A 13,859-nucleotide genomic window follows, 5' to 3' on the forward strand; every position below is an offset into this window, starting at 1 on the left:
AGGGCCCTGCCCAGTGGCGGTAGAGCCAGGTTGCTGCTGAGCACCGCCTTGCGCAGGGCAGCCCACCGCAGGGCTGTCCTGTCCGAGCATGGTGTCCACAGCCGAGGTGGAGGTCGATGGGCAGGTCAGCCTACTGGGGTGTTGGGGAGGACATGGGGGCACAGCAGAGGAGTGCCTCACCCGACCACGCAGGCCCAGGCCCCAGCTCGCTCGTGCTGAGCCGTGTGGCCGTGCCCCAGGGACTGTGCAGGCTGCCCGGGAGGCTGGTTGCTGTGTAGACCGTGAAGCAGACCCAGCTGCCCACGGCCTTGGGGCTCAGGCCCCTGCCCTGCTCAGCCACTGGCCCTGGTGCCTGGGTGCTGTCTGCACCTGGGGTGGACCCAGGCATCCCCAGGCAGCGTGGAGGAGAGCCAAGAGCAGGACACGCTTGCCTGCCCGCGTGCACCTGCACACGAGCACCGGACACCTCCCGAAGACTTCAGCCTGCAAAACAGAACGGGAAGGGAGGGGAGGGCAGACCTGCCTCAGCACTGTGCTTGGCCGGCCCAGGAGCCCAGCAGGACCATCCGGCCTGCGGCCTGCGCGGTTCTACCCAGCTGGTTCCTGGTTCAGAGCGAGCGCTCCGCTGACCTCCCGCCCCCGGCCGAGCCTCCGAGGCCTGCAGCCTGCTTGCCTCCTCTCCTGCAGGAGACCCCGAGATTCCCGGAGCCCCAGGCCCCTTCCCTGAGGCGGAGGATGACGCCGGAGAGGCCTTTGAGTTCGAGGACAGCGATGAAGAGGACATTGGCACAGGCCTGGTTGTTCCCTTCCCTGCCTCTGAGAGGGATGCCGAGCCCTCTCTGATCCACTGTGACTCTGCCCCCTGCACAGGTAAGGTGTTTCTAGGGACCGTAGAGCCTGAGTTCCAGGTGTCTGGACCCACGGGGTGCAGAGAGCTAGCGGAGGAGACTCTCAGGAATGCCTGCTGGCCCCTCTGCTGTCCCCAGAAAGCAGGAAGGGGTTGCTGGGAAGAGCTGCATTCCGCGCTTCCCTTGGGAATGGAATTCCTAGCGTTCCTGCAACATCTGGCTCACTTTGGCACTTGGTAAATGGACCAGGCTGGCCCGGTTTGCTGCTGGAGCTTGGGTCTCTGAGGCCCTCCCCGGAGCTCCTCTGGTCTGCCTGGGGGCCAGTGGCCTGGGGGCGGGGGTGGGCGGTTCTAATAAGGGCAGCTGGAAGTGGCAGCTGCTGGGCTGATTCTGTCATCTGGGAGAGACTCTGGGGACCCGACCAGCCGGAACTTCCTGCAGGCTGGGGACAGCGGGCTCTGGGGGCTGGGGAGGCTGAGCAGGCGATGCTGGTTCTGGCTGGGGCTGGGCTCGGGTGGGGGTGGCGACCTGCAGGTAGGACAGGTAGGGGCTGAATCACTGAGCAGTGACTGGGGGAAGGGAGGCAGGAGCCGCCAGGCACCCCGGGCCAGGCCCTGTCCCCAGCGCCCTCAGAGAGGCGGGGACAGGGCGCATGGGCCAAGTCCTGGGCCCAGTCTCCTGCCTGACCAGCTCTCCCTCTGCTCCTCTCCTGCAGACCCAGCGCCGGCCGCCACGCCGTCCCAGACTGAGTAAGTAGACCTCGCTGGGTTGGAAAAAGGAGACTGAGCAGGGTGGGAGCAGGGTGGGCTGAGGAGGGTGTCGTGTCATTGAGACCCTTTGCCCAGGACCAGCTCAGCCCCTGGCCTTCCCTTTGTGTTGGCTTCCTGTCTTTGGCCCTGAAGTCTGTGCTCGCCAGCTGTGTGGCCTTGGTGGGTTCCTACCTAAGACGCCTGGGTTGCTTGGAGAGCAGGGACACCTGGCCCTCTAGTCGTTCCTGCCTCGGGGTGTGTTGCTGGCCCCCGTTCCCCTCCTGTGGCTTGCTGGGCATGCTGCCCTCTACCTGGGAGCCCGTGGGTTGAGCTGGGTGCTGGGTGCTGCGTGATGACCCAGGCTCAGGCGCTAGCCTGGATTCTGTGAAACAGGCCCGGTTTCTCCTAGCGCCTGGCCCTGCTGGGCCCCGAGCCAGGCACCTGTTGGATTACAGCCCCTCCTGCTCCTGCCCTGGGCTGGGGGCCGAGGCCTTGCAGGTGGCTGGCGCTCAGAGTCTCCTTTTCTAAACAGTGAGGGGTCCAGTCCCCAGCGAGTGGCCAGGGGCATCAGGGCCTGAGTTTAAGTCCTGGCTGTCTTGGTGGGGAGGGGTCTTTCTGGGGTGAACTGGGGCATGCTCATTCTCACGCAGGCGACCCGCAGCCTGGAGCTCTCTGAGATGCAGATCTCGGTCCAGGCCCCAATGAGGAGGGAGCCCTTGCCTGTGCTCCTTTGCTGTCTGGAGGAGGTGGCCCCGGAAGGGTTCCGCTGGGCTTGTGACCTAACTAAGTGCAGAGTGAGGGGCCGGCCTGTCCTTCCCATGAGGAAGCCTGAGTCAACGGACAGTGGCCCTGCCCCTCCGGAGCATCCTGTCCTGCCAGGGCTGGGATCTTCCAAGGGATCAGAGCCCCCAGGGTATGCGGGGGGTGTGGCTGCAGAGACTCAGCTGCTGGGGCTGTAGACACGGGGGCGGAGGGCTTGTCATCCAGTCTGAGCCCGCAGGAGTGACTTCTTGGGGGGGAGAAGGAGGGCTGGGTGGATGTCGGGCAGCAGAGGCCCCGAGCAGTTGGGCATGAGCGGGACCCCTCCCTGCTTGGTTCTCCGCAGCTCCCCTCCAGTCCCCTTGAGCTTGGGGCAGGAGTGCTGCTTTCCCTCTGCACTGTGGTCCTGCTGTGTCCTAGGACCTGGCTCCCAAGCTCGGCCTCAGCGACACTGCGGCCAGATCACGTTAGGCTGGTGCTGAGTGCCATGCTGAGGCCAAGTGACCAGCCCGCTAGAGCGCGTGCCTGCAGTGTGTTGGTCCTGCTGTGGGTGGGGACCTTAGGGTCTTCAGTGAGCCGTGGTCCTGGCAGGGAGGGCCCGCCTCCCCTGAGCCCCCTGCTTGCTGCTCTCAGTGGCTGTAGCGACCTGGCTCCTCTGAGCTCCTCTTGCTGGAGGCACTGGCTCAGCCCTCGCTTGTGTTATGGCTGCGGATGCCTGGGAACCTCTCTGGGCCCGTGCTCCCATGTGTTGGCTGGAATCCACCTGGAAGTGCTAGGCTGTAGTGAGCTCTGGTCCCCTAAGCGTGCGCGATGGCTCTGCAGTCGGCTGCTCCCCGGCATTGCCTTGCCTCAGGCTGGGTCTGAATTACTGGGGCTGGGGTCTCCCGGTGACAACCCTGAACGAGCATCACTCCTGAGTGCACTACACAGGCAATAGGGCTTTTACTGTCCCTTGCTGAGTGCCGTTCACGGGATGTGCTCCCCCTGCAGAGGGGCCCAGGGGGCCCTTGGTATCCCACGCGGGGTCTGCAGGGTCCCCACGCCCAGTGCCCTCTCGCTGCTCCCAGTTGCGTCCCTCCCCCTGGGTCCTGTGGGGCCAGGTTGCTGCCGCCCCCCTGTGACCTCAGGGAGGAGAATCAGTCTGGGTCATTTTCTCATCCAGGAGACAGGGAAACAAAATTTTGATTTTCTTGTCTGTTTTTTTTTTAACTTCTCCAAAGGTGATCACCAGGCAAACATTGCACGCCTGTCATTCCAGCACCTCGGGTGGCTGTGGCAGGAGGATCACAAGTCCCAGGCCACCCTGGCCAACTCAGTGAGACCTTGTCTCCAGATGAAAAAGGGGCCTGGAAATGAATGCTGCTGGGTTCAAGCCGAGTGCTGCAGACAAACCCAGAAGCACCCCCAGGTCTCAGACGGACACTTCCGCTCTCGTCTGGGTCTGCTCTGTGGCCCTGTGGGGGGCTTGGGACGCCGTCCTGCACATGCTGGGCTGCCTACCTGGCTTCCACCTTCCAACTTCCAGAGCTCCTGACCACGTGGTTAGAAACCTTCAGAGATCTGCAGAGCTTTGTCCCCAAGTGCCCGCTCCCCTTGGGGTCGCTCCAGCAGCGGCTTCCCCTGCCTTGCCCCCCGCCCCTTCTCAGCCACGGTGGTGACCTGGCCAGGCAGGAGTGTGGGAGGGAGGGAGAAGAGCTTGCTGGGCCTCGTTTTCTTACTCAGCACAGCCGGGTGGCCAGCCTCCTCCCCAGGGCCTGCCCGGCCTGTGGGGCAGGAACAAGGAGAGGCAGGTGTGACGCTTATCGCTTATCGGTTGGGCTTATCTGGCTGGGCTTATCTGGCAGGCTGTGCCCACGGCTCAGAGCCTCCTCTGTGTGCCTGGGCTCCGGGTTGACTCCTGTGCTCACCCACTGGCCGGCCACATGGGCAGCCTCCACCTCCACAGTGAAGGGGTCCCCCCGCCTGCCTCATGGCTATGAGGCTCAGGCCGATGGGCAGCCGGGACCTTGGCAGGTGGCTGTGTTGATAAGGGAGCCTGGAAGGCCACCTGTGGCTGTCCCAGGTCACTGAGGGGCTGGCCGTGGAGTCAACAGAGCTGCGGGTGTTGCTGAATGAGGCCCTGAGTGGTGTGGTTTTGCTGCAGGACAGTCCCGGGGGGGACGGTGGCTGGAGCTGCCCGTCCTGCTGCTGGGGAGCAGCCAGCTTCAAGTGCCCTGCTACCTGGTGATACTGTCCCTCCTCGGTGGGACGTCTGTTAGCAGATGATAGTGACGAGTGTCAATTCTAATGTAACAGGGAGGATCTTGTGCTCCGAACAGGGCACCAAGCTGGGTGCCAGATCTGTGCGCTGCTCCTGGCTCTGGGAGATAAGCACTGTCACTGCTGGGAGGAAGGTGGTGTGCCCGGGTCACATCTAGGTAGTCCATGTGGATTCGGACCTGAGACCAGAACTGAGGCCCCTCTGACCAGGAAGCCAGGCCCCAGGCACCAGGCGATCCTCCAGAACCCACGCGTGGCCCGAGGGGCGGGGCGACTGACTCGGTGTGGACGATCTCAGCGTGTTTAAGGCGAGATTTGCCTGCGAAGAGGTGATCTCTGCACTCTCCGGAGTGCTGGTTTCCCAGCTGTGGAGCGTTCTGGAGACCCTCCTGGGGAGCCTCTGCAGTGCCTGCTGTGGTTCTGGGTGGGGCCCCTTCCCTTGAAGTGGGAGCAGAGGGAAAGCACCCCATCCCTGTGAGGGCGCAGGGCGCAGCTGTCTCTCCCCACCTGTGAGCCAAGGAGGCAGGCCTCTTTGGGAGGGGGCGCTTTGCTGCCATGTCCTGTGCTTAGCACAGCCCTGGGCACGGGTGAGTGCCGTAGGACACCGTTGAACGCTGGGTGGGTAGAAGGCCCGGGCGTCTGGAAGGGGCCCCCGGAGAAGACGAGCCACGTGGCCAGAGCATCTCCAAAGCCGGATTCTGCCTCTGGCAGCTGGCAGGGGCCAGATCAGAGGCCATGGAAAGGGGACTGGGGACTTGGAGGGGCTCAGTGGCCCAAGGCCACACAGCTGAGTGGCCAAACACCGCTGTTGCAGGTACTGAGCCTGTACTGAGTGCTCTGTGTGCGCGGCCGTGTGCTCCCCCAAGGAGCCCTGGGAGGCGGGCGCTGCCCTGGTAGCTGTCCTGCTGGACAGCAGCCCAGGCTTGGAGCGTGAGGCAGGTCACCTGATCTCCTCGAGTGGGTAAAGGGCAGGCCGGGTCAGGAGCCTCTGCCCCGAAGCTGTCCGTTGAGGCCTGCGGGCTTTGTCTGTCCCAGTGGATTTTGGAGCCTGTGCCCTGGTGATCTCCACCCCGAGGGAACCGTGGAGAGACTGGCCCTGAGCAGCAGTGCTGGCCGGGTGTGAAAGCGCTGGTCCCAGCTTCCATGTTCCTGCTAGACTGGGCCAGGCCTGCTCTTCTGCCCGCAGCAGCCCTGGGCTTGTTCGCCGTTCCTGCTGGTTTTGCCTCCCCAGCCCCCACCTCAGCGTTGCCTAGTGGGTGAGGGTCCAGACTCCTGGCCCAGCCGTGGGGCCACGCCGCTGCCCCTGGAATTCCACTGCCCTCCCCTGCCCGCCCCACCTCCCATCCCTCCGTCGCATATCTTTGCTGAGCATTCACCCTGGCGGCTGGCATTCTGGCCCAGGTCTTGCTCTTCTTATGTGCCTGCGTGTGTGGGGGCTCTACAGCCGGGTAATGGCTCGTAGGTATGCGGCCCTTACTGTGCCAGGCCCTGTTCTAGGGCGTGGCCTCCCTTTTCTCATGACTCCTCAGGACACTTAGGGAGCAGGCGCTGTTATAAACCCTGATTTAGAGATATGGCAATAGACACAGAGGGGACAAGACACAAGCTCAAGGTCACAGAGCGACATAGGGCAGAACCAGGGTCAAACCCCAGCAGCTTCCAGGACCTGCTCGTGGGCCCCTGCCGAAGCCTCGGTCTCCCCTCTGTGAAGAGATGAGTGAAGTCTGTCTGCTGGAGCTGTGGGAGGATGAACCGAAGGTCCAGCCTCCCAGGCCTGGTCATGGAGTGTCTCGATGTCACTGTCCCCAAAGCACACAGCTCTGTCAGGCAGACTCTGGACACAAGGGACCCCGGCTGGCCAGTCCAGCCTTCTTCTTACTTCTAACTTTCATGGTGCTGGGGATCGAGCTCAGGGCCCAGGCAGGCCAACCCGGGTTCCTACGCTGAACCGCGCCCAGTGCCGGCCAGTCCCTCCTCGCGTGACCCCCCTTCCTCTGCTCCTCTGCGGGGCTGTCTGACGCCTCTTTGTGCCTTTCCAGGGGACAGATTTTTTTTGTGGAGCTGTGGTTTTATTGCACTTACTATTTCATGGCTTGCTGCGTTTCCCCCCCTAATTACATATGGTGAGTGTTTTCCCATGGGAACCTGTATTCTACAACACCCCACGTGATTCTCCATACGCTACGCTGGGGCCCGTTTGCACAGTGTGATCACGGAGCCCAGGGACCCCGAGATGTCGAAGGGAGGTACATACTCAGGGACCGGAGGCTGGAGGCTGGGGTTGGGGTCTGCACCTGGGTGTGTGGGCCAGGCCGAGCAGAGATGGCTCGCCAGGTGGCCTTGATGCTGGCTGCCCACGGAGGGCTGTTTGGTGCCACACAGGGGACCCTCCCCAGACCTCCCCATGTGGCTCCTCACTGCCCCATTCATCAGTAAGTGGATTTGTGAGGAGAGGAGGTTCCGTGGCCCATTTCACAGATATGGACACTGAGACACAGGAAGTAACAAGTGCCTTACTGGCATCTTCTCACTTCACCCTCAGGACAGGAAGCAGAAGCAGTTATTCGCCTGGTTTCACATTTAACGACTTGTCTTCTATGCACTTGGCCAAGTGGCAGAGCCGAGGTCTGGTCCAGGCTGTTGGCTTTGGACTGTGTGCGTCTTCTCTCCAGCCTGGCCCCTCGCAAGGCCTGTGGGAGTTTTAGAAAGCACCCGTGCGGGGGCCTCCCGCAGACCGGAGCTTGGAGTCACTGGGGCAGGGGCCTGGGGCGGGGCCGGCAGGAGCTCCGGGAGACTCCGGGGTGGACTGTGGTGTTGAGTCCTTGGACCAGACGTCGTGAGGGCTTCTGGGTGCTAAGAGCACAGCCAGCCGGAACTAGGCCGAGAGGAGAGCTGGCTGCAGCCGGCTCGGCTCGCGTTGGCCCTTCTTTTCCCGTGGTCGTGGGATTGTTGGAGGGGCGAGCGTCCGGAGCAGCGGGCCATCCTGCTCCAGCAGACTTCTGCCAGCTCCTCCAGGCTCACTGCTACAGGCTGGGCCCCGCTCCAGGCTCACAAGGCGAACGCTCTCCCAGGCCCTCCTGCCCTGAGCTGGGAGAAGCCTTTCCTCCTGCCCGTGCGTGGGCTGGCGGGGCCGCTGCCATTCATGGTGGTGGGGGTCTTCTCATCTCTAAAACAGGCCAGGGGTGCTGTGGTCATCCTGGGCTGCTCACTGTTGCCAGGGCTGAAGGGGGTGGCCAGGAGAGCAGGTCCCGGCTGTCAGAGGACTGCAGACCCTCCAGGGGGCATGGGACACTGGTGGTCGGGTGCTGGGCAGGTCCCCCGGTATCCCTTGCTCCCACGCCCTCCTCTTCTGGTTGAGCTCCTCCCTCTGGTCTTTGGCCTTCAGTTTCCATCCCTGCACTGGGCAGCAGAGGCCTCACCTGGGAAACCTGGGCAGTGTGGCCTCTGTCCCGTGCAAGCTGAGTGGCATCAAGGGCGCAGGAAGCTCTGATAAGGCCCAGATTGCTGGCCTCCGATGGTGTTCCTGGCCCTCGCGTCGTCTGGGCCTTTGAGGAGGCCCCAGGGGTGTTTGGGAGAATGAGACTTTGCAGCCGGCAGGGGCAGGGCCTGGGTGGATTCCCTGGACAGCAGCTGGGCAGGCCACCTCCTGTGTAGTGAGCTGGGTGAGTGGCTTGGCAGATGGTGAAGGGCCGGGAGGGAGGAGGCCCTCCGCCTCATTCTGCCCTGTCCTCTGCGTCCTCGACCCTGCTCCCCTCCCCACCCAGCCTCTTGACTCCTCTACTCCTGCCTGGGAGGCCCTTTCCCGTGTCTGCCAAGGAGCACCTGCTTTGCACCTCCAAGGCTTTGGAGGCCGATCAACTTGGTTCAGATCAGAGCTGTGCTCCTTGCTGGTCACGTGATGTGGGCAGTGGGCGCGGGCTCGAAGTGACTTCTGTCTGTGGGCTGAACCTTCCGTGTCCAGCCCAGGACCCCAGGACCAGTGCCCCAGCTGGATACCCATTGCGCTTTATGACGTGTAGCCAGGAGGCCCAGGCACCAGCCTCTCTGTGGTGTCCCAGGTCCCTGCTGGTCGTGGTTAAGTGTTAAAGCGAGGAGGGTTTGTGGGTGGAGGTCGCCAGGCAGTGATCCCTAAGCCCATGTGGCCCCCGCTGGAGCAGGCGGATCTGGTTGAGCTCTTCTGAGCATCGGAATTCAGCACCTCCAGGGGCCCCTGCGTTGGGTTGGTGGCTCAGGGAAGCAGCTCCTGGAAATCGGGGCTCTGGCAACTCCCTAGGCCACCCCTACTCCTGTTCCAGGACAGCCCTGCTCCCTGCTGGCCCTCAGTCCCAGGCCACACTCTCTCTGGTGTGCTGACATGGACTGCAATGTGTGGTCACCCTCCTGTAGGGTAGTGCTGCCCGTGTCTGGTGTGAGCTGAGCTCACTTCTCCAGTCGTGCAGGAGACCCAGACCCATAGGGCCCAGGTCGGGGCAGCCAGCTATCCAGAATAAATGGCCTAAAGCAAGAAAAATCAAGAACTGACTCCCGAGGTCACAATTGCTCCATTTCAAGTGCCCAGTAGTTACACTGGGCTGATGGCCACTGTGCTGGACAGTACATGGGAGCCTCTCTCTTCACAGACTACTGGGGAGGCAGGGGTGGTGGGGCAAGTGCCTGGCTTGGAGGCAGGCAAGCTGGTGTCATGGCCTGGCTCTGCCACCCCCAGGCAATGCGGCCTGGGGCCTCTCACCCGCAGCGGGGCTGCTGCAGGATCCGGAGGGGCGCCCAGCAGCCTAAGTTCCCTTCTCTTGAATGACTTTAGATTTAAGAAAAGTTGCAAAGCCATCCCTGGAGTGCCCCTCACCCAGGTCCTTCCGTGACGGGGCCTTCCGTGACCCGGGCACCGTTGCCAAAACTGGAACCCAGGCTGGCCGGCTGCTGTCCGCAAGCCCCAGACTTGCGAGGCTCCCGCGGGGTTTCCCCTTGCGTGCCAGGATCCATCCGGGACCCACGTGCATTCGCAGGTCGCTTCTCCTCAGCACCGCTGGCCTGGGTGCTTCTGCTTGGTTTCCGCGAGGAGTGAGGGCCAGGTGTTTTGTAGGAAGCCTCTGGTCCTGGTTCATCTGGTGTCCTCACCACTAGACAGGGCTGTGGTCGGGGCGAAGGCACTGTGGAGGAGGTGCCCATCTCAGGACGCACATTAGGATCAGGGCAATGCTGCCCTGATCGCCGGTTCAGGTGGCCTGGCCGGCCTCCTGACTCTTTCCATCTGCTTGTCTGTCCTGGGAAAGCCCGTCACTGGTCCTGCCTGTCCTCAGGTGTGGGGTTCAGGTCTCCCTCCATAGGGGGTTGCAGTGCTCTGGAGACCTGCGAGACCTTTATTCCTGCGAGGGAGAATGGAGGGAGGGAGCTTCCCGTTGGCTCTGTCCTGGAGGAAAGAGGCTCCTGGCACAGAGAGCCATGCTTAGTGCTTAACACAGAGAGCCGTGCTTGGTGCTTAACACAGAGAGCCAGTGCTTAGTGCTTAACACAGAGAGCCAGTGCTTAGTGCTTAACACAGAGAGCCAGTGCTTGGTGCTTAACACAGAGAGCCAGTGCTTGGTGCTTAACACAGAGAGCCAGTGCTTGGTGCTTAACACAGAGAGCCAGTGCTTGGTGCTTAACACAGAGAGCCAGTGCTTAGTGCTTAACACAGAGAGCCAGTGCTTGGTGCTTAACACAGATAGCCAGTGCTTGGTGCTTAACACAGAGAGCCGTGCTTAGTGCTTAACACAGAGAGCCAGTGCTTGGTGCTTAACACAGAGAGCCAGTGCTTGGTGCTTAACACAGAGAGCCAGTGCTTGGTGCTTAACACAGAGAGCCAGTGCTTGGTGCTTAACACAGAGAGCCAGTGCTTGGTGCTTAACACAGATAGCCAGTGCTTGGTGCTTAACACAGAGAGCCAGTGCTTGGTGCTTAACACAGAGAGCCGTGCTTGGTGCTTAACACAGAGAGCCGTGCTTGGTACTTAACACAGAGAGCCAGTGCTTGGTGCTTAACACAGAGAGCTGTGCTTAGTACTTAACACAGAGAGCCATGCTTAGTGCTTAACACAGAGAGCCGTGTTTAGTACTTAACACAGAGAACCAGTGCTTGGTGCTTAACAGAGAGAGCCAGTGCTTAGTGCTTAACACAGAGAGCCATGCTTAGTACTTAACACAGAGAGCCATGCTTGGTGCTTATTACTATGAACTCTTTCCGTCTTCATGCTCGTGTGAAGCAGCAGAAGGGTCCCATGTCCCTGCTGAAGATGAGGAAACTGAAAGGGAAGGTGGCTCTGCAGGGCCAGCCCCGCCTCCCTGGCGGCCGGGCCGAAGCACCTGCCCTGCCTGGGAGGCCTCCAGGCCGCTGCTCAGGGCCCTTCTCTCCCACAGGGTGCTGGCTGCGGTGCACAATGGGGACGCAGTGGAAGCAGCTTTCCCTGGGGTCCGGCGCTCCAGCTGGAGGCGGAAGAGCTCCCGTCGCAGTGAGTGTCCCTGACGGCCGCCTGCCAGGGCTGTGCCCGGTGGACCCTGTAGTCCCCAGGCTGAGCTGGAGGCCCGCGCGGGTGGGTGGCTGCTGTGTCCGTGAGGCGGGCCAGGAGTAGGCGCTGCACAGTTCCCTGTCCATCTCCCTAAGCGCCTTCGCTGGGGCCCGGTGGGGTGGTGGCCCCCTGGTGCCAGGGACCAGCTTCCTCTGGGAGCAGAGCCACAGGCAGGGCGGGCAGTGCCCTGCCGTCAGGGAGGCTGGCAGGGCTCTGGGCGCCGCAGGACCCGGCCTCTCCCGGGAGGGCCTGAGGCCAGGCGGGCTCCCTGGGCGGGGCTGGCATTCACTCTCCGCTCTGCTGTGGGGAGGGTCTCCTGGCAGGGACGGGCATGCTCGCCACGGGCGTGGTCGGTACCAGGGAGGCAGGTGGTCCCTGGGAGGGTGCCTTGTGGGGCTGGGGGCAGGGAGAGGCGGGGGCCGCAGCCCAGGGAGCAGCGGTGGCTCCAGGCAGGGCCGAGTGGCGAGGTGGCCGGCTGCCCTCACGGCTCTGCTCTTCACTCCCAGTTGATCGGTTCACTTTCCCTGCCCTGGACGAAGATGTGATTTATGACGACGTCCCCTGTGAGAGTCCGGATGCTCCTCCGCCTGGTATGGTCTCTTTCACACCTCCCTGCCTCCCAGCCTCCCTGCCTCCCAGCCTCCCTGCCTCTCAGCCTCCCTGCCTCCCGGCCTCCCTGCTTCCCTGCCTCCCTGTGGGGTGGAGGTGGTGGGGCTGGGGAGGGGCTTGTCCTTGTGCTCCTTCCTCCCCCTAGCCCACTGCCCCTTTTTCTTGCCTGTCACACCCTGCTGGTGGCCAGGCAGTCGGTGTGGCCTCTGGCGTGGCAGCCTGGGCTGGCAGTCTGTCCTGGGCGGGAGGATGCTCTGGCCGTGGGTCCCCGGCAGGCCATCTTGCCTCTCCGGGCCTCGATGCCCCCCTCAGGAAAGGGGGTGACAGCTCAGGCTTCCCAGGGAGCTGGGGAAGGTGGCAGCTCGTCACTCTGAAGGGTGCTGCTGGAGCTTGCCGGGACCCTGCGCCCTGCGCTGGGAGGATGGTGTGGCCCGACCCAGGGTCTGGCCGGTAGTGCTCCACACAGGGCTGCTGGGAGCTGGGAGCTGGGAGCTGTCAGCCGCGTGCCAGCCGCACCTGCAGTGGAGACACACAGGCTGGTCTCAGATCGCGTCTTGGCCGTGGATATGGACACGGAACCCAGGGCCTTCAGGCCTTGCCTCGTATGAAGTGTCTCTCAAACTCCGGCCTTTGTGGAGGGCCATCCAGAAACTGCCTTTCCTAGGCCTCAGTTGACCCAGCTGTGGAAATGGGCTAATAATGTCCCTGTCCTCGGGATTTTATTTGGAGGTAGAGTCTGTGAGTGAGGTGACATAGGGCATTGTGTAGTTGGTGGCAAGCACTTTGGAAGGGCCTGCCGTCCTCAGTGTTGGTGAAGGCGGAGGCTGAGGAGCCTGGGGCCCCTGTGAGTTCCCGGATGGCTGAGGGGTGGGCTCAGGGGTCCTGCGGCTCTGTCTCTGCTGGAGAGGGCATTTCTAAGTGAGCTCCAGGGTCATCTGGGGCGGTGGGGTCCTGGCAGAAGGCAGGCTGAGGGGATGGAGCCCTGGCGACCTTCACCCTGCTGACCACGGGGCCCCATAGACTGGGGAGAGCTGTGGGCAGAGGTGGCGGGTCAGCCCTTGGAGTGCAGACCTGGAGACCCACTGCTGCGTCTCAGACCCAGGCCCTGACTCCTCAGTTGCTAGTCAGGGGCCCCCAGTGCAGTACTCGGACCGAAGCCCAGGTGCTCGATGGAGCCGGGGCCTGTGCCGGGGACCACTCTGCCTCTGAGCCACCCCTCGCCGCCTTATTTTCTTTGAGACAGGGTCTCACTAAGTCGCACCAGATTGGCCTTGAACTTGTACTCCTCCTGTCTTAGCCTCCTGCGTGGCTGGGGTGGCAGGTGTGCCACTGCAGCGGCCAGCTCGGCCTTCCAAAGGCCACAGCCTGGGCGCTGGCTGCTCCGTCTCTGGAGACCTTGGCCACTGTCACCTTTACTTAAATACGACCGCCTGCTTCTCCAGGTCCTGACCAAGTCTCCCACTGGGTCCACGCACCCGTGTTCTTCCTCGCCAGCCCTCTCCCCTGCTTTCCTATGGGACTGAACTGGGGGCTCTGGGTCAGCGTGCTGCACCCAGCCCTCCCAGAGCCCCCACGTGCCATCAGCAGCTCCCGCTGGGTCCTTGCCACGGGCCTGGCTCTTTGCCAGTGTTGTGTCTGCCCAGTCCCCTCAGTCCATGGCGGGAGGTCTCTGACCGCGGTGTGCCCCGGCCTTCCGCGTGGTCTCAGATGTCTCTTCTGTGTCTGCAGAAGCGTTTCAACTGCAGGTACCTTTTGGAGTCCAACCTCAGTTTGGTGAGGTCTGTGGTTCTTCAGGTCCCAGGAGGAAAGGGAGCTCAGGGTGCTGAGGAGCCTGCCGAGACCTCCCCGTGGAGCGCAGGGCTGGAGCCGGGCCTCCGGCTCAGCATGGCGGCTTTCCCACCGCAGCCTTAAATCCGCACCTCATACCTGACTTGACTCTGGACCTCGTGGGTCCATCCCTCCAGCGAAGGGCTCTCAGTTCTTTGTCCTCAAGTTTTCAGACCTACGATTTCCTGTGGGACTTTGGAAGGAAAGGGAACACTCCTGGACTCTGGGCCAGGCCGCCCCCTACTGGGCCATGCTGGGCATGCTCCT

At 62.8% G+C, this 13,859-nt stretch overlaps 1 protein-coding gene across 3 annotated transcripts in view; it reads left to right on the plus strand.

The window, feature by feature from the left end:
- Window positions 1-13,859, plus strand: part of ARHGEF10L (Rho guanine nucleotide exchange factor 10 like) — a 124,598-nt gene that overhangs the window by 45,207 nt on the left and 65,532 nt on the right. For all 3 annotated transcript variants that reach the window (XM_079109498.1, XM_079109497.1, XM_079109499.1), the window contains exons 3-6: window positions 688-870; window positions 1,564-1,597; window positions 11,008-11,099; window positions 11,663-11,746. In XM_079109498.1, coding sequence (XP_078965624.1) covers window positions 688-870; window positions 1,564-1,597; window positions 11,008-11,099; window positions 11,663-11,746 — 393 coding nt within the window. The remainder of the gene's footprint in view (window positions 1-687; window positions 871-1,563; window positions 1,598-11,007; window positions 11,100-11,662; window positions 11,747-13,859) is intronic.

This window comes from Sciurus vulgaris (genome assembly GCF_902686455.1).
Source record: "Sciurus vulgaris genome assembly, chromosome: 1".
Classification (NCBI taxonomy): Eukaryota; Metazoa; Chordata; class Mammalia; order Rodentia; family Sciuridae; genus Sciurus; species Sciurus vulgaris.